We start from the raw sequence: 20,470 nt of genomic DNA on the forward strand, positions 1-20,470 counted from the left end.
GTCATAAATGTCCTTCTAGGAAAAACACATTGTAGAATTCTGAACATAAGTATTTTAACTGTGGTTCCATCTATTTGTCTATGCTTCTAAAGTATATGCTGATGTATAAAATGACCGTATTGTATGATATTATGCACTAAAAAGTTAAATCTTTTTGATGAATAATTAGATTTGATTTTAGAAAAAAATAAAAATGAGATGTCATAGCGCTCACAAGTGCTGACTTCCTCTTCTGTAACCCTACATTCCCCTACCTCAGGCAGGTTTATTACAGTAGAAAAAGTTGCCAACAGGGGCTTAACTATAGTGAGTGCAGCAATTGCAGTCACACGCAGTCACACTCAGTCTCTGGTAACTTAGCTCAATTGGCACTTAAGGGGGGTAACAGTTCTATAAATGATGGGACATGATGGTTTAGGGACCTTATTACAGATCTTGCATTGGGCCCAGTGGCATCAAGTTACACCTCTGACTGCCAGTTTGTGCTATACAAGAGCATCAAGATGGAATTGATGCACAAAAATGTGAAGCGTAAAAACAGTCTTAACATTAAGTGCAGTTTTTGCAGAATTTATTGAAACATTTTGCATTGACTTTTTCTTAATAGTTCTCAAAATTATATTTTTAATACACAGTTGTATGTCTGCATCCAGAATCCACTACTGTTGTTGATAAATGTTAGAAAGAAGGGTATTTTCTGAAATTTTCATGGCTGGCCCTTGATATTTGGTCACAAAAATAAAAGAAAATACTATTCGAAATAATATTACATCTTGACTTCTGCACTCCTTTTAACATTTCGTTATTTATATTTTAATTATAGAAGTCTCCACTTGTTCCAGTACAACACCCATCACGACCACATCCATTACTTCTGCTACCATCACCCCAACTACAGTCCCAGAAGGTAAAACTGCTACAGATTATTCTTGCTTTTTATTTGTGAAATTTTTACAATGTTCTTAACAAGAACCTGTCATTATGACAGACCTATTAAAACAAGGATATCAGTATGATTCCCCTGATAGATTTATACTAACGGGTACAATTGTACCCACTAAACAGCCCCGATATGTGCCAAAGAGGGGGGGGGGGCTGAACAGAAATATCTTCCTGGATCTGTGTGTTAGGGATCTGCCAGGTACTTCATCTAGCTATACTCCTGGGATTAATCAATCCACACCTGAGGCCAGACCTGCTCGACTGACACCATCTCCCACCAACCAGGGTGGCAGGCTCAGGAGTGGGAGAGCCTATCGCGGCCTGGTCTCTCGGAGTTAGCTCCGCCCCCTGCCCTTTATTACCTGCCCTGTGCTCTCCCTCAGTGCTTGTAATTCTTTTGGATTCCTGGCCCCACTGCTGCTTGCTCCAGCATGCTTCTGCCGTGCTTCTGCCTTGCTGCAGTTCTGCTTGACCTGCTTGCTTGCCCTGGCTTGCTTCTGTCTCCGTGCCTGCTCGGGTGTACTCACTTCGTCCTGGTCCTGACTGTTCGTTCGCCGCCCCGTTTCCTCGTGGCGTTCCGTGGCTACTGCCCCTTCCCTTGCGTGTTCCCTGTTTGTCTTCCTGTGCACTTAGCCAGCGTAGGGACCGCCGCCCAGTTGTACCTCGTCGCCTAGGGCGGGTCGTTGCAAGTAGGCAGGGACAGGGCGGTGGGTAGATTAGGGCTCACTTTCCCTTCACCTCCTTCCTGCCATTACATAATTACAAGCCCTTACCTAGTCTACCATTTCTCCTACGCTGACGCTATCATGGACCCCCTTGAGACCCTGACCCAGCAGATGCAGGGCCTCTCCCTACAGGTCCAGGCCCTGGCCCAAAGGGTCAATCAGGGTGACGCTGCTTTGCTAGTACCCCTCACCTCACCTCTAGAACCCGACCTCAAGTTACCTGACCGGTTTTCAGGGGACCGTAAGACGTTTCTCTCCTTCCGGGAGAGTTGCAGACTGTATTTCCGCCTAAAGCCCCACTCCTCAGGTTCCGAGAACCAGCGGGTGGGTATCATCATATCCCGACTCCAGGAAGGGCCCCAAGAGTGGGCCTTCTCCTTGGCTCCTGACGCCCCTGAACTTTCCTCTGTTGATCGTTTTTTCTCTGCCCTCGGACTCATTTACGACGAGACTGACAGGACTGCTTTAGCCGAGAGTCAGCTGGTGACCTTACGTCAGGGTAGGAGACCGGTTGAGGAATACTGTTCTGATTTTAGGAAGTGGTGCGTAGCTTCTCAGTGGAACGATCCGGCCCTAAGGTGCCAGTTTAGGTTAGGATTATCTGACGCCCTGAAGGATCTGCTGGTTAGCTACCCCTCGCCTGACTCCCTTGACCAGGTTATGGCCCTAGCAGTACGACTTGACCGACGTCTCAGGGAACGTCAGCTAGAACGCTTCAGTGTGCTCCCCTCTGACTTTTCTGCGATTCCCCCCGAGGTCCCGTCTCCTCTCCCCTCCACGGAGGACTCGGAGGTACCTATGCAACTCGGGGCCTCCATGTCCCCTCGACAACGTAGAGAGTTTCGCAGAATGAATGGTCTCTGCTTCTACTGTGGGGACGACAAGCATCTACTGAACACCTGTCCCAGGCGCAAGAATAAGAAGCCGGAAAACTTCCGCGCCTAAGTGATCATCGGGGAGGTCACTTGGGCGCACAGGTATTTCCCGTTAATGTGAAACGCAATAAAATTTTGCTTCCCTTTCAGGTCTCGTTTGCTGGCCGGTCTGCCACGGGCAGTGCTTTCGTGGATTCTGGCTCATCTGCTAATATCATGTCTGTGGATTTTGCTATGTCTCTAAAGATGCCTTGTATTGATTTACCTTATCCCATCCCTGTAGTAGGAATCGACTCAACCCCCCTTGCTAATGGTTATTTTACTCAGCATACTCCTGTTTTTGAACTCCTGGTTGGCTCCATGCATTTGGAGCAGTGCTCTGTACTGGTGATGCAGGGATTATCGTCTGATCTGGTATTAGGTCTTCCCTGGTTGCAGTTGCATAATCCCACATTTGATTGGAATACTGGGGATCTCACCAAATGGGGTAATGAATGTCTTATGTCATGTCTTTCTGTTAACTCTATTTCTCCCCGGGAGGAGGTAAACACGCTTCCTGAGTTTGTTCAGGACTTCGCCGATGTGTTTTCTAAGGAGGCCTCCGAGGTGTTGCCCCCCCATAGAGATTACGATTGCGCTATCGATTTGGTGCCTGGTGCCAAGCTTCCTAAGGGTAGGATATTTAATCTTTCATGTCCTGAACGTGAAGCGATGAGGGTGTATATCCAAGAATGCCTGGCCAAGGGTTTCATTCGCCCCTCGACTTCTCCTGTAGGTGCTGGCTTCTTCTTCGTGGGGAAGAAGGATGGTGGTCTTAGGCCGTGCATTGATTATCGTAACCTGAATAAGGTCACCGTAAGGAACCAGTACCCACTTCCTTTGATTCCGGATCTTTTTAATCAGGTTCAGGGAGCCCAATGGTTTTCTAAGTTCGATCTACGGGGGGCATATAACCTTATCCGCATCAAAGAGGGGGATGAGTGGAAAACTGCGTTCAACACACCCGAGGGTCATTTCGAATACCTGGTCATGCCCTTTGGGTTGTGTAATGCCCCTGCTGTCTTCCAGAATTTTATTAATGAAATCCTGAGAGAGTACCTGGGTAATTTTCTTGTTGTGTACCTTGATGACATACTGGTCTTTTCCAAGGACTGGTCCTCCCACGTGGAGCATGTCAGGAAGGTGCTCCAGGTCCTTCGGGAGAATAATCTGTTTGCTAAGACTGAAAAATGTGTCTTTGGGGTACAGGAGATACCATTTTTAGGGCAAATCCTCACTCCTCATGAATTCCGCATGGACCCTGCCAAGGTTCAAGCTGTGGCGGAATGGGTCCAACCTGCCTCCCTTAAGGCGTTACAGTGTTTTTTAGGGTTCGCCAACTATTACAGGAGATTTATTGCCAACTTCTCGGTCGTCGCTAAGCCTCTTACGGACCTTACCCGCAAGGGTGCCGATGTCCTCCATTGGCCCCCTGAGGCCGTCCAGGCCTTTGAGACTCTCAAGAAGTGCTTTATCTCGGCCCCCGTGCTGATTCAGCCCAACCAAGAGGAGCCATTTATTGTGGAGGTTGACGCTTCCGAGGTGGGAGTGGGGGCCGTCTTGTCCCAGGGTACCAGCTCCCTCACCCATCTCCGCCCCTGTGCTTACTTCTCTAGGAAGTTTTCGCCCACGGAGAGTAACTATGATATTGGTAACCGCGAACTTCTAGCCATTAAATGGGCTTTTGAGGAGTGGCGGCACTTCCTGGAGGGGGCCAGACACCAGGTAACGGTCCTTACGGATCACAAGAATCTGGTTTTCCTAGAATCGGCCCGGAGGCTTAATCCTAGACAAGCTCGGTGGGCACTATTCTTTACCAGATTTAATTTCTTGGTTACCTATAGGGCTGGGTCCAAGAATATTAAGGCTGACGCTCTGTCACGTAGTTTCATGGCCAATCCTCCTTCCGAGAAGGATCCCGCTTGTATTTTACCCCCTGGTATAATCGTCTCTGCCACGGATTCTGATTTAGCTTCTGATATCGCGGCTGATCAGGGTGCAGCTCCCGGGAACGTCCCTGGGGACAAACTGTTTGTTCCCCTGCAATACCGGCTGAGGGTACTCAGGGAAAACCATGACTCCGCTCTATCTGGTCATCCTGGCATCTTGGGCACCAAACACCTCATTACCAGAAACTATTGGTGGCCTGGGTTGCCTAAAGATGTTAGGGCTTACGTCGCCGCTTGTGAGGTTTGCGCTAGGTCCAAAACCCCTAGGTCCCGACCTGCGGGCCTACTACGTTCCTTGCCCATTCCCCAGAGACCTTGGACCCATATCTCCATGGATTTTATCACCGATTTGCCTCCATCTCAGGGCAAGTCGGTGGTGTGGGTGGTAGTCGACCGCTTCAGCAAGATGTGCCACTTTGTGCCCCTTAAGAAGCTACCTAACGCCAAGACGTTAGCTTCTTTGTTTGTGAAACACATCCTGCGTCTCCATGGGGCCCCAGTCAATATCGTTTCTGACAGAGGGGTACAATTTGTTTCCTTATTTTGGAGAGCTTTTTGTAAAAAGTTGGAGATTGATCTGTCCTTCTCCTCCGCCTTCCATCCCGAAACTAATGGCCAAACGGAAAGGACCAACCAATCCCTGGAACAATATTTAAGGTGTTTCATCTCTGACTGTCAATTCGATTGGGTCTCATTCCTTCCCCTTGCTGAATTTTCCCTGAATAACCGGGTGAGTAACTCGTCAGGGGTCTCCCCGTTTTTCTGTAATTTCGGGTTTAACCCAAGGTTCTCCTCCGTCTCCCCTGGTTGTTCCAATAATCCTGAGGTAGAGGAGGTTCATCGGGAACTGTGCACTGTCTGGGCCCAGGTTCAGAAGAACCTAGAGGCGTCCCAGAGCGCACAAAAGATTCAGGCGGATAGTAGACGTTCTGCTAACCCCCGGTTTGTCGTCGGGGATTTGGTCTGGTTGTCGTCCAGGAACTTGCGCCTTAAGGTCCCGTCCAGGAAGTTTGCTCCCCGATTTATTGGACCTTATAAGATCATTGAAGTCCTCAACCCTGTATCCTTCCGTCTGGAGCTCCCCCCATCCTTTCGCATACATGACGTCTTCCATGCCTCCCTCCTTAAACGCTGCTCCCCGTCCTGGTCCCCCTCGAGGATACCTCCTGTTCCCGTTCTCACCCCTGAGGGGGTGGAATTCGAGGTGGCCAAGATTATGGACAGTAGGATGGTCCAGGGCTCCCTCCAGTACCTGGTCCATTGGAGAGGATACGGGCCGGAGGAGAGGACTTGGGTACCTGCCCGTGATGTTCACGCTGGGGTATTGATCAGGAGGTTCCACCTCCTCTTCCCCACTAAACCGGGTCCCCTTAGTAAGGGTCCGGTGGCCCCTCATAAAAGGGGGAGTACTGTTAGGGATCTGCCAGGTACTTCATCTAGCTATACTCCTGGGATTAATCAATCCACACCTGAGGCCAGACCTGCTCGACTGACACCATCTCCCACCAACCAGGGTGGCAGGCTCAGGAGTGGGAGAGCCTATCGCGGCCTGGTCTCTCGGAGTTAGCTCCGCCCCCTGCCCTTTATTACCTGCCCTGTGCTCTCCCTCAGTGCTTGTAATTCTTTTGGATTCCTGGCCCCACTGCTGCTTGCTCCAGCATGCTTCTGCCGTGCTTCTGCCTTGCTGCAGTTCTGCTTGACCTGCTTGCTTGCCCTGGCTTGCTTCTGTCTCCGTGCCTGCTCGGGTGTACTCACTTCGTCCTGGTCCTGACTGTTCGTTCGCCGCCCCGTTTCCTCGTGGCGTTCCGTGGCTACTGCCCCTTCCCTTGCGTGTTCCCTGTTTGTCTTCCTGTGCACTTAGCCAGCGTAGGGACCGCCGCCCAGTTGTACCTCGTCGCCTAGGGCGGGTCGTTGCAAGTAGGCAGGGACAGGGCGGTGGGTAGATTAGGGCTCACTTTCCCTTCACCTCCTTCCTGCCATTACACTGTGTTCTTGTTCACATGACCCCCCCCCCCCACCCAGTCAATCAGCACCCGTGCAATGGATCATGTAATTCATTCTGGGACTCCTGTTTCTGAGTAATTGTGGAGAGTGTGTCACATGATTAAAAAAAAATCTGCTCCCCTATTTTCATTTTGGGGGTCTGATTAATACATTTAATTACGTAATACGCCATACAAGTGCCAAGTTGCATAGAGCTGGAATACGGCACCCAAAGAAATGGACCCATACTGTACATCCATTTGTCTCCAATTTCATATGGAGGAATCCGGATTTCCGGATTCACATTTTCCATTCCCAAAAACACACTGGGGAGACAAATACAGAGAAACTCAAATGGAAACAAGGAGTATTAAAAATATCGAAACCAATTAATATAGAATTTTGGGGTTTAGAAGACAAATATGAAAATATGTTAAAGCTGTAATTTCAAAATTTTGGTTTTAGTCACCGCTAAGACTCCAAGGACCATTGTGACCCATCACTCTTCAACAAGTAAGGTTTTTAAATTATTATTTATCAATGCCAGTTGGATAATAAGTTTATACATTGTTTCTTGCCTTGTGGTAACGTTTCAAGGCGTATGGGCTCTGGGTTGTCATTCTATAGCTCTATTCTCTGATATATTACAGGCAATTTTGTTGATGATTGTTCCATATGGTTTTATGATTGATGTTTTGGAGAACATAGAGTTTCAAAGAGAAAACTAAAATAAATTATGTGTAATGGAGATTTCTTCTACATAGTATTCATCAAACCTGGCTACAGTAGTTCTATATTCATTTATATTCACAGAGATTTATAACCAAAGTTAAAGTGGTTTTCCTGTCTTTATTTTTTTTATTTATTTGGTTATTGAATAGGAAATCATACAATTTTCTAATAAACATGTATTTAAAAATGTTCTTAAGTACCTTTATTATAACAGTGCAATAGCTTTTAAAACAAATAACATTTTATTTTTTTGTATAACTAAAAGTTATAAAATTTTCCAATATACTTTCTGTATTCATTCCTCCCGGTTTTCAGGATTTGTGCTTGTTGTTATTCAGTAGGAACATTCATTGTTTTCTTCCTGTGAATAAAATTCTGTCCATGGTCATGTGATGGACACACAGGTGATGGGATTGTTAGAAGACACAGCTCTGATACACATACTGTAACTGTAACGAGCCGTGCACCTGTGTGTCCATCACGAGACCATGGACAGAATATTATCCACTGGAAATAAACAAAAGTTCCTACTGAATGACAACAAGTAGAGATTTAGAAACAGTGAGGAATGAATACAGAAACTATATTGGAAAATGCTATAACTTTTAATTATACAAAGAATAATATTAATTTGCTGAAACTGGACAACCCATTTAATGGAACACTCTGGAAATAATTTTTATTGTGTCCCCCATTTGTAAAGTGCACTTGGTAAAGGTAGGGCCGTTCATACTCTTACCGAGTACTTTGTTGCCAAACTATATGCTCCGTCCCCGGGCCACCGTTATGTCACGTGACCACAATGTGACTGCCTGATTCCTACAGCATCTGCTGTGTGTACCGGAAGTCTCTTTCACAATGCAATCCTCACACACTCACATTGAGCATCTCCTAGGAATGCATTATGAAAGAGACTTCTGGTCCACATAGCAAACGCTGTAGGAATCAGGCAGTCACGTGACATAATGGTAGCCTAACGGAGCATATAGTTTGGCAACAAAGTGCCCGGTAAGAGGATGACCGGCCCTACCTTTTACCAAGTGTACTTTCCAAAAGGGGCCACAATAGAAAAAATTCACAGGAGTGTTCCTTCAATAGATCAAAGCTTGAAAGAATACTAAATGTCCTGCTGTTTCTTTTTTTGCTATAAATACATGATTTTAGGGTGAGAGCTTGAGCAGGGATTGGTCACTCAGTTGATCCTTACCTCTGGTAATCAAATCAGATTAGGATAAATTGAGATATATCTTTAGAACAGGATAGCATTTTACAACTCACTAACAATATGTATATAACTCATCTGTTATTAATATTTGCCATGTCGTGTGTCATCCCTTATAGCTTGTGTTTATGAAAAAGTGTGCCGATGGACCGAATGGTTTGATGTCAGTAAGCCGGGAAATGATCTGAATAGCGGCGATTATGAAACATATGATGACATTAGAAAACATCATAAATTCTGTGATGTCCCAGAGCAGATCCAATGCAGAGCAGCAAATGCTCCTGATACTAACTTAGATGACTTGAAACAGGTTGTACATTGCAATGTGTCATATGGACTCATCTGTAGGAACAGTGAGCAGAAGCCACTTTGGCAAAAGTGCTTTAACTATGAAATCCGAGTGGACTGCTGTCAGTGGATATGCCTAGTATCAAATCCATTAACCACAGCTCCCATTGTCACCACTATTCCAGAGCCAACAATCAGAACTACGGGGTCTACAACTTTGTCATCCTCCGTCACATCAGAGCTGACAACTCCAGGTAAGAATTGGTTTCGTTAGTTAATCTAATTGGCAGTCCTGGGCAAATGCCAGGACTCACTGAGCTTAGGGGCCAATGGTGATCTGAGAAAACCTGCTCTATGCTTATTAAGCTGAGGATAGGGTAGACATGGGGCCCACTGTTATTCTTTCACTCAAGACCCTACATACTCCTGAAGCCAAAACTATAATTGATTGTATGTGGCATTACTAAATCATTAATATGTTGGTCATTTCAAATTTAGACATTATTCTATTTTTGTTGTAGCAGATTGCCCGCCCGTCTGTTCCTGGTCAGAATGGTTTAGTGTGAGCTATCCTTCATTTGCATCCGGAGGGGATTATGAAACTTATGACAACATCAGGAAGGCTGGATATGATGTGTGTGGAAGTCCATTGCATATTTCCTGCAGAGCAAAGCCTTGGCCAAATAAGAAAATATACAATCTGGGGCAGAACGTGATATGTGATGTCTCCTATGGGCTTGTCTGTAACAACAAAGAACAGCACACCTTGCCTATGTGTTTAGACTATGAAATCAGGGTATACTGCTGTAAAGTGTCTGATGATTGTTCATTTACGACCCCGAAAACCTCTGAAGCAAAAAGGACCACCCCTCCAGCAAGCATCAACACGATCATCAATACAATTGAAACAACCACACAACCAATTTTAATATCAACACACCCAACCACTACCAAGTTTACAACAGAGACGATGCTAACCTCGAACATTACACCATTACAAACAACTTCTACACCTACTCCAGCTTTTATGAGCCAAACCTCTACTAAACGTATGTGGAAATTTTATCATACGATATGGCACTTTTTGGTGTTGTTTGCCTAGTTGAAGCACTTTTTTATGTCCACACTATTTCATTTTGTTTTAATTCTAGATAAGTAAAAAATTCTGAACTGATTTATTTCTTAATATAGCTTTATAGTGGTTAGATTTCAAATGCCCTGCATAACCTTAGTAGCCGGGGGTGCTGGGAGAGGCTCCAGTATGAAAGGGAATGCTTGTGATGAGAAACACTTTTAGGCCGGATTCACATGAGCGTGTGCGTTTTGCACGTGCAAAAAACGCAGCATTTTGCGCGCACAAAAGGCACTTGACAGCTCCGTGTGCCAGCCCCGTATGATGCGCGGCTGCGTGCTTTTCGCGCAGCCGCCATCATTATGACACTCCGTTTGGATGTTTGTAAACAGAAAAGCACGTGGTGCTTTTCTGTTTTCATTCATCCTTTTCACAGCTGTTGCGCGAATCACGCTTGTTCCACGGAAGTGCTTCCGTGTGGCATGCGTGATTTTCACGCACCCATTGACTTCAATGGGTGTGTGATGCGCGAAATACGCCCAAAGAACGGACATGTCGTGACTTTTTTTCAGCGGACTCACGTGGAGTAAAAATCACGCACATGTCTGCACGGCCCCATAGACTAATATAGGTCCGTGTGACGCGCATGAAAATCATGCGCATTGCACGGACGTATATCCCGTTCGTCTGAATAAGCCCTTAGGCTGGGTTCCCATGTAAATCACTGAAAAAGAACTATATTAATTAAAAATCACTGAACATTCCATACTTACTCACAAGGACAGGTACACACACCACTTCCCAGCAGGACGCAGATAAACCACAATGCTACATAGAGGGAGATTGCACAGGTGCAATATACTGATGAACAGCCACTCTCACGCCTACCAATCATGAGGGGGGTGGCTGATTCGTATAAACATTGCACACAAATATAGATTTTAAAAGTGTGTCAGTCACAAGGTTACATGTAGTGCACAGTGGCGGATTAAGTAGACCATAGGCCCTGTGCTGTTCCACAAACTTGGGCCCGCTTCCCGACCCACGCTCTGCCTTGTCTATAGTGAACTCCACCTTTCTATGCGTGCATTGTTACGATTCTCCTTGTCAAAGGACTGTGTCCCTACATACTGACAGTCTCCAACCATCGCTAACAGTATCACACTGTTCAGGGATACTTTCTCTTGACAATGGGAATGGTAACACACATTTGTCTATTAGTCCTGGGTACACAAAGATATGTAGAATACAAGGATTTCCTACAACAGACATGTGAGGAGAGGGGACAGATCCTCTATAGATCCAGTGACTCACAAGTGACGTCTTCTCTGATGGGAGTCATTCTCTTTTCTTCTCCATCTGACACAGACTAGTATGGCGACTTCCCCTGATAAGACATCTTTACTTCTGCAGCCATTTCCAGCCTCTATAGAAGCATACAAATTCAGACACCAAGGCCCATACATTAAAGGGGTTGTCTGGACACGGACCGTTTTTTATACTGATGACCTATCGATGTGCCTGGACAATCCCTTTTACTCAGACTAATAAATTCGAACCCCTGACTAGATAATAGAATACATACAGACCCATACCTTCTAAACTATTGCAGTCCCCAGAACAGACCCCCCTAAATAAATACAGACCCCAGAACAAGCACTCTTAAGTAATACAGACCCCAGACCAGACCCCTAAATACAGACCCCTAAATAAAGACCCCTAAACTAATACAGACCCCAGACCAGACCCCCTAAATACAGACCCCAGATCTCAAACTAATACAGACCCCCTAAATACAGACCCCAGACCCCTTAAACGAATGTAAACTCCAGACCAGACCCCTAAATATACAGACATTAAACCCCTTAAACTAATACAGACCCCAGACCAGACCCCCCAAATACAGACCCTAGACCCCTTAAACTAATACAGACACCAGACCCCCTAAATACAAACCCCTTAAACAAATCCATCCCCTTATACTTACATAGCAGCTCTCCTCAGTCTTCTCTGTGGAATTTTGCTGCTGTTCAAGGACCTGCGGTCATGTGACCAGCAGGTCTTTAAACAGTAGTAAGAACTTCAGAGATTAGGTCATGTGATCTTATGTCTAAAGGTCCTTTTGCAGGACATACACAATGCAGTTTTGTCTCGGTTTTTACCACGACTCTCGGCAAAAACGCGAGAAAACTACATTGTACTTTGGGCGGCCATGGGCCCCCCGGGAGCGTCGGGCTCCGGGCGGCCGCCCAAAACACCCTATGATGATCCGCCATTGGTAGTGCACCATGCTGGCATACAACCTATTAGCCACGCCCAAACTATTAGACTAGGCGGGCTGACCAGCACCATCCAAATGCACTACACAATATACTGACACACTATTCTCCCCCAGCACTACAAGGCCCAGCTGCATCCTAAAAAGATGTCAATGATAAACGATAAATGTCAATGATAAATATGAGTTGATAATTTGGCCAAAATACGTAAGCACGCAACCCTGTTCAAAGGGTCCCCATCGTATTGCGAGTCCCTACACTCCTATTACAAACAAATCACTGAAAAATAACTATATTAATTTAAAATCACTGAACAGGCCATACTTAGGGTATGTGCACACATAAACTCCAAAACGTCTGAAAATACGGAGCTGTTTTCAAGGGAAAACAGCTCCTGATTTTGAGATGTTTTTTAATCAAAGTCGCGTTTTTCGCTCCCTTTTTAAGGGACGTTTTTGGAGCTGTTTTTCTATAGAGTTTTTGAAAAACGGTTCCAAAAATGGCTGAAGAAGTGACATGCACTTGTTTTTATCGGCCGTCTTTTTAACGCCTCGTCGGAACAGAACGCCGTTTTCCCATTGAAATCAATGGCCAGATGTTTGTAGGCGTTCTGCTTTCGATTTTTCAGCCGTTTTTCGGGACGTTTACGGCCCGAAATACGTCTGAAAACACTCTGTGTGAACATACCCTTACCCATAAGGGAAGCTACAACACCTCCCAGCAGAATGCAGACAAACCACAATGCTACATAGAGATGCATATTACAGAAGAACAGACACTTTCATGCCTACAATTCATGATGGCTGCTTAGTATGAACCTTGCACACAGATATAGCTTTTAGAAGTGTGCCAGTCACATGGTTACATGTGGGTTCCCATGTAGCGTAAACACTGTGGAATTTCTGCAACAAAATTCTGTGTGGAAATTCCGCAACATTTACAGTAGTAGCAGCAAAGTCAATGCCATTTAGAAAATCTCATGCCCACACTACGGAAAAAAATCCCACAGAAAAGTCATGGGGGAAATGTTCTGCGTTGCGACCTTCAATTCCGCAGCATGCCAATTTATGCTGCTGGTTCTGTGTGAAGATGCTGCGTGTTTTGCCCATAGACTTCAATGTGGAGCATAAATTCCGCAATCTGTTGCGGTTTTTACTGCGTTTACACAGCGAAAACACAGTAAAAACTGCTGGAAATCCACAGGTGCACATATGCTTTACTATAATCAATTTTTAACAGTAAATCCGCAGGTAAAACCGCTGCGTTTCCGCAGCAATATGAGCAGGAAAAACTGTTTTTTTTTAGACAGATTTAGCAGCGTTTTCTTGAGATTCTGCTGCAGATTTTCTGTTGCAGAAAATCTGCAGCGTATCCTGTGTGTGGGAACATACCCTAATGGGAAAGGCCCTTCCCTAAAATTAATATTACAGGTACGGACTCATGGGCAGTGGCGTAGCTACCGCTATAGCAGCCGTAGCGGCTGCTACGGGGCCCGCAGCATGGCCGGAGGCTCCGCTAGCAGCCGCTATGGCTGCTACAGCGCGTTGCCACTGAAGGGGTTGTGCCTACAAAAGACATGCATCCCCTATCCACAGGATAGGGGATGCATGTGTGATCGCTGGGACGCCCAGCGATAGGGAGAACGGGGGACCAAAAGTCCCCCGAAGTACTCCATGACGGACCTCGGACTTCCGGGGTCTGTATGCAGCTCCATAGAAATGAATTGTGCACTGGTCGCGCTTGTGCGCATGCGTGACCAGCGCACCTTTCATTTTTATTGAACTGCGCAGACTCCGGAAGTCCGTGGTTTGTCATGGAGAACTTGGGGGGACCCTCGGTCCCCCGCTCTCCTTATCGCTGCCAGCGATCACACATGTATCCCCTATCCTGTGGATAGGGGATACATCTCTTTTGTAGGACAAACTATAGCGGGGTTTTTTTTTTTTGGGGGGGGCTATATGGCGTTATCTACGGGGGGGGGTGGGGTTCTGTATGGTGTTATCTACAGGGGGGTCTGTGTGGCGTTATCTACAGGGGGGTCTGTATGGCGTTATCTACAGGGGGGTCTGTATGGCGTTATCTACAGGGGGGGTCTGTATGGCGCTATCTACAGAGGGGGGTTCTGTATGGTGTTATCAACAGGGGGGTCTGTATGGCGTTATCCACATGGGGGGTTCTGTATGGCGTTATCTACAGGGGTGTCTGTATGGCGTTATCTACAGGGGGGTCTGTATGGCGTTATCTACAGGGGGGTCTGTATGGCGTTATCTACAGGGGGAGTCTATATGGCATTATCTACAGAGGGGGGTTCTGTATGGTGTTATCTACAAGGGGGTCTGTATGGCGTTATCTACAGGGGGAGTTCTGTATGGCGTTATCTACAGGGGGGTCTGTATGACGTTATCTACAGGGGGGTCTGTATGGCGTTATCTACAGGGGGTCTGTATGGCGTTATCTACAGGGGGGTCTGTATGGCGTTATCTACAGGAGGGGGGTCTGTATGGCTTTATCTACAGGGGGGGGTCTGTATGCCGTTATCTACAAGGGGGGGGTCTGTATGCCGTTATCTACAGGGGGGTCTGTATGGCGTTATCTACAGGGGGGTCTGTATGGCGTTATCTACAGGAGGGGGGTCTGTATGGCTTTATCTACAGGGGGGGTCTGTATGGCGTTATGTACAGGGGGTATGTATGGCGTTATCTACAGGGGGTCTCTGTATGGCGCTATCTACAGGGGGGGGTCTGTATACCGTTATCTACAGGGGGGTCTGTATGGCGTTATCTACAGCGGGGTTTCTGTATGGCGTTATCTACAGGGGGGGTCTGTATGGCGTTATCTACAGGAGGGGGGTCTGTATGGCTTTATCTACAGGGGGGGTCTGTATGGCGTTATCTAAAGGGGGGTGTGTATGGCGTTATCTACAGGGGGGACTCTGTATGGCGTTATCTACAGGGGGGGGTCTGTATGGCGTTCTCTAAAGGGGGGGTGTGTATGGCGTTATCTACAGGGGGGACTCTGTATGGCGTTATCTACAGGGGGGTCTGTATGGCGTTATCTACAGCGGGGTTTCTGTATGGCGTTATCTACAGGGGGGTTTGTATGGCGTTATCTACAGGGGGTATGTATGCCACTATCTACAGGGGGGTATGTATGGCATTATCTACTGGGGGGTATGTATGTCGTTATCTACAGGGGGGTATGTCTGGCATTATCTACTGGGGGGGTATGTATGGCGTTATCTACAGGAGGGACGCTGTATGGCGTTATCTACAGGGGGGGGTCTGTATGGCGTTATCTAAAGGGGGGTGTGTATGGCGTTATCTACAGGGGGGACTCTGTATGGCGTTATCTACAGGGGGGGTCTGTATGGCGTTCTCTAAAGGGGGGGTGTGTATGGCGTTATCTACAGGGGGGACTCTGTATGGCGTTATCTACAGGGGGGTCTGTATGGCGTTATCTACAGCGGGGTTTCTGTATGGCGTTATCTACAGGGGGGTTTGTATGGCGTTATCTACAGGGGGTATGTATGCCACTATCTACAGGGGGGTATGTATGGCATTATCCACATGGGGGGTTCTGTATGGCGTTATCTACAGGGGTGTCTGTATGGCGTTATCTACAGGGGGGTCTGTATGGCGTTATCTACAGGGGGGTCTGTATGGCGTTATCTACAGGGGGAGTCTATATGGCATTATCTACAGAGGGGGGTTCTGTATGGTGTTATCTACAAGGGGGTCTGTATGGCGTTATCTACAGGGGGGTCTGTATGGCGTTATCTACAGGAGGGGGGTCTGTATGGCTTTATCTACAGGGGGGGTCTGTATGCCGTTATCTACAAGGGGGGGGTCTGTATGGCGTTATCTACAGGGGGGTCTGTATGGCGTTATCTACAGGAGGGGGGTCTGTATGGCTTTATCTACAGGGGGGGTCTGTATGGCGTTATGTACAGGGGGTATGTATGGCGTTATCTACAGGGGGTCTCTGTATGGCGCTATCTACAGGGGGGGGTCTGTATACCGTTATCTACAGGGGGGTCTGTATGGCGTTATCTACAGCGGGGTTTCTGTATGGCGTTATCTACAGGGGGGGTCTGTATGGCGTTATCTACAGGAGGGGGGTCTGTATGGCGTTATCTAAAGGGGGGTGTGTATGGCGTTATCTACAGGGGGGACTCTGTATGGCGTTATCTACAGGGGGGGTCTATATGGCGTTCTCTAAAGGGGGGGTGTGTATGGCGTTATCTACAGGGGGGACTCTGTATGGCGTTATCTACAGGGGGGTCTGTATGGCGTTATCTACAGCGGGGTTTCTGTATGGCGTTATCTACAGGGGGGTTTGTATGGCGTTATCTACAGGGGGTATGTATGCCACTATCTACAGGGGGGTATGTATGGCATTATCTACTGGGGGGTATGTATGTCGTTATCTACAGGGGAGTATGTCTGGCATTATCTACTGGGGGGGTATGTATGGCGTTATCTACAGGAGGGACGCTGTATGGCGTTATCTACAGGGGGACTCTGTATGGCGTTATCTACAGGGGGGACTCTGTATGGCATTATCTACAGGGGGGTATGTCTGGCATTATCTACTGGGGGGGGTATGTATGGCGTTATCTACAGGAGGGACGCTGTATGGCGTTATCTACAGGGGGACTCTGTATGGCGTTATCTACAGGGGGGACTCTGTATGGCGTTATCTACAGGGGGGTCTGTATGGCGTTATCTACAGGGGGGTCTGTATGGCGTTATCTACAGGGGGAGTCTATATGGCATTATCTACAGAGGGGGGTTCTGTATGGTGTTATCTACAAGGGGGTCTGTATGGCGTTATCTACAGGGGGAGTTCTGTATGGCGTTATCTACAGGGGGGTCTGTATGACGTTATCTACAGGGAGGTCTGTATGGCGTTATCTACAGGGGGGGTCTGTATGGCGTTATCTACAGGGGGGGTCTGTATGGCGTTATCTACAGGAGGGGGGGTCTGTATGGCTTTATCTACAGGGGGGGGTCTGTATGGCGTTATCTACAGTGTGGGTATGTATGGCGTTATCTACAGGGGGGACTCTGTATGGCGTTATCTACAGGGGGGGGTATGTATGCCGTTATCTACAGGGGGGTCTGTATGGCGTTATCTACAGAGGGGTTTCTGTATGGCGTTATCTACAGGGGGGGTCTGTATGGCGTTATCTACAGGAGGGGGGTCTGTATGGCTTTATCTACAGGGGGGGTCTGTATGGCGTTATGTACAGGGGGTATGTATGGCGTTATCTACAGGGGGTCTCTGTATGGCGTTATCTACAGGGGGGTCTGTATGGCGTTATCTAAAGGGGGGGTGTGTATGGCGTTATCTACAGGGGGGACTCTGTATGGCGTTATCTACAGGGGGGTCTGTATGGCGTTATCTACAGCGGGGTTTCTGTATGGCGTTATCTACAGGAGGGTCTGTATGGCGTTATCTACAGGAGGGGGGTCTGTATGGCTTTATCTACAGGGGGGGTCTGTATGGCGTTATCTAAAGGGGTGGTGTGTATGGCGTTATCTACAGGGGGGACTCTGTATGGCGTTATCTACAGGGGGGGTCTGTATGGCGTTATCTAAAGGGGGGGTGTGTATGGCGTTATCTACAGGGGGGACTCTGTATGGCGTTATCTACAGGGGGGTCTGTATGGCGTTATCTACAGCAGGGTTTCTGTATGGCGTTATCTACAGGGGGGTTTGTATGGCGTTATCTACAGGGGGGGTATGTATGCCACTATCTACAGGGGGGTATGTATGGCATTATCTACTGGGGGGTATGTATGTCGTTATCTACAGGGGGGTATGTATGGCATTATCTACAGGGGGGTATGTCTGGCATTATCTACGGGGGGGGGGGTATGTATGGCGTTATCTACAGGAGGGACGCTGTATGGCGTTATCTACAGGGGGGACTCTGTATGGCGTTATCTACAGGGGGGTCTGTATGGCGTTATCTACAGGGGGGGTCTGTATGGCGTTATTTACAGGAGGGGGTCTGTATGGCGTTATCTACAGGGGGTCTGTATGGCATTATCTACAGGGGGTCTGTATTGCGTTATCTACAGGGGGCTGTATCGCGTTATCTACAGGGGGGCTGTATCGCGTTATCTACAGGGGGGCTATATGGCGTTATCTACATGGGGGATTGGGGCTGTAAGACGTTATCTACAGGGGGCTGTGTATGGTGCTATCTATAGGGGGTGCTGTGTGGTGAAATCTATAGGGAGGCACTATCTACAAGGGGGGGGTTGTGTGATACCCAGCGGAGGGGGGGCCCCAGTCAAAAGTTTGCTATGGGGCCCAGTCTTTCCTAGTTACGCCTCTGCTCATGGGATATTAGGACAGTAATTATCATTGTAGTTTACAGAACGTTTCTGAAACACCAATAGCACACAGAAGATATGTGTAGAATCTCTGAAGCTCTTTGGCCAGTTTGATCAGCTTTGTAAAGTTTAAAAGTCGTCTGCCAGTACAGTAAGGCTAAGGCCTCATGCACACGACCGTAAGGGTTTTTACTGTCCGCATATTCGGATGTACTTATGTAGCCATCCGCAATTGCGGCGGCGTCCATAGACCTCTATGGGTGAGTCAGTGACGCAATTGCGGAGAAGAATAAGACATGTTGTCAATTCTGCAAATCAATTCTACAGCCCGGACACACATCCGTAAATATACGGAAATGTGTTCGTGGCCTATAGAAATTAATGGGTCCACAATTTGATCCGTAATATTTGTGACTGCAAATATTCTTTGTAATTTATAGTAGGGGTACAATATTAAATATAATACATACCTCAACTACTGCAGAACCTCTTTTAGAAGAGTAAAGGGAGATTTCTGTCTACCAATGATTTACATAAAACCTGATCCTCCATTTAAAATAAAGGTCTGCGGCTTCCGAGGTGTGTATTAGGTTGTTTTGCATAAACTTTGACGAAGACTATAATGGTCGGGTTCTGACATCAGAGTGTGATATTTAAACAAATATTATTTACAGACATTATATTGGTATTCACAATTTATATGCTTTCCAAATAGATGTTATGATTTTATTCTTCTCTTGCAGCACAAAATTGTACACCGATCTGTTCATGGTCGGAGTGGTTTAGTGTAAGTTACCCTACATATGGAACCGGAGGGGATTATGAAACGTACCATAATATCAGACAGGGCGGATATGATGTCTGCGAGAGGCCATTGAATATTTCCTGCAGAGCTAGACACTGGCCAAATAAAGCACTGCATGAGCTGAGGCAGAACGTGGCATGTGAAGTCTCCTATGGGCTCATCTGTAATAATAAAGACCAGGACAGTGTACCTGTGTGTTTTGACTATGAGATTCGTGTCTACTGCTGCAGAGTGCCCGATATATGCTTACAAACAACCCCCCAAAGCTCAGCACATAATTCCGGTACTCCAATGATCACCACTATCGGCAGCACGGGGACAAACGCAACCGCAACATGGACATCAACAAACTCCACAAACTATATTGAAACTTCTAACGCCACTGCTATCAAAGGGCATTCTCCTCCTACACATGTGACCACTGCCCCAACTACATGTAAGTGGAGAACAAATTCTAAAAATATACTGTATCTGTCATAAACAGTTACTCCCAAGGAAAATTTATAGTTGATCATATGATCACTTGTCCCAGGAGATGGAAACTTTCAAGTTATCTTTCAAGTCATCTCTAATATAACAAAACATTTTTTGTAGTGCTTTTATCTTAACAGTTTTTGATAATACTCACACCCACAAGGGTATGCATTCCTTAGAGGCCAACCGTGAGGCTGCTATGGGGCCCTTGGAGAGAAAGAGGGGGGGGGCAATTCGTTGTTAGTTCAATCCCTATTACTACTGATTGTCGAGAACCTGTGAAGGACTCACCTCTCTAGAGCAACTGAGTGATAGAAAGGGCATACGGGGTGAAACAAACACCAGGCCCTTCTGTCCTGGGTGGAAAACACAGCATTAGAATGAGGACCACATTTTGATCTTTGCTATGAGGTCCCTTCTCTTCTACGTACACTGCTGCATGCCAGTAAGGATCATTTTCATTCAGTTTAACCAAAGGCAGAACATTTTATTGTAATCAGACTGTCTCCATGACTTTAAAACTCATCCGGAATGCCAACGGTTGCAGTTTTCCAACTCAGAGCTTCATTAGAATAAAGATGTAAGAGCTGGTATATGCTCTCATATTTCAGTCTGGTCCATATAAGAAACTATAAACCCACAAACATTAAAGCCAGGACTCTACAGTGACATATTGAGCACAATGTGTTCTACTGAGATCTGACACAAATTTACAGTGCGAGCTCGAATGCGATCTGCTATA

The 20,470-nt window shown here is 46.8% G+C and overlaps 1 protein-coding gene across 1 annotated transcript in view; it reads left to right on the forward strand.

The window, feature by feature from the left end:
* Window positions 1-20,470, forward strand: part of LOC142660173 (mucin-2-like) — a 93,382-nt gene that overhangs the window by 41,119 nt on the left and 31,793 nt on the right. The window contains exons 28-32 of the mRNA XM_075836754.1: window positions 824-907; window positions 8,587-9,009; window positions 9,277-9,804; window positions 19,193-19,690; window positions 19,866-19,916. Coding sequence (XP_075692869.1) covers window positions 824-907; window positions 8,587-9,009; window positions 9,277-9,804; window positions 19,193-19,690; window positions 19,866-19,916 — 1,584 coding nt within the window. The remainder of the gene's footprint in view (window positions 1-823; window positions 908-8,586; window positions 9,010-9,276; window positions 9,805-19,192; window positions 19,691-19,865; window positions 19,917-20,470) is intronic.

The sequence above is a fragment of the Rhinoderma darwinii genome, chromosome 9 (genome assembly GCF_050947455.1).
Source record: "Rhinoderma darwinii isolate aRhiDar2 chromosome 9, aRhiDar2.hap1, whole genome shotgun sequence".
NCBI lineage: Eukaryota > Metazoa > Chordata > Amphibia > Anura > Rhinodermatidae > Rhinoderma > Rhinoderma darwinii.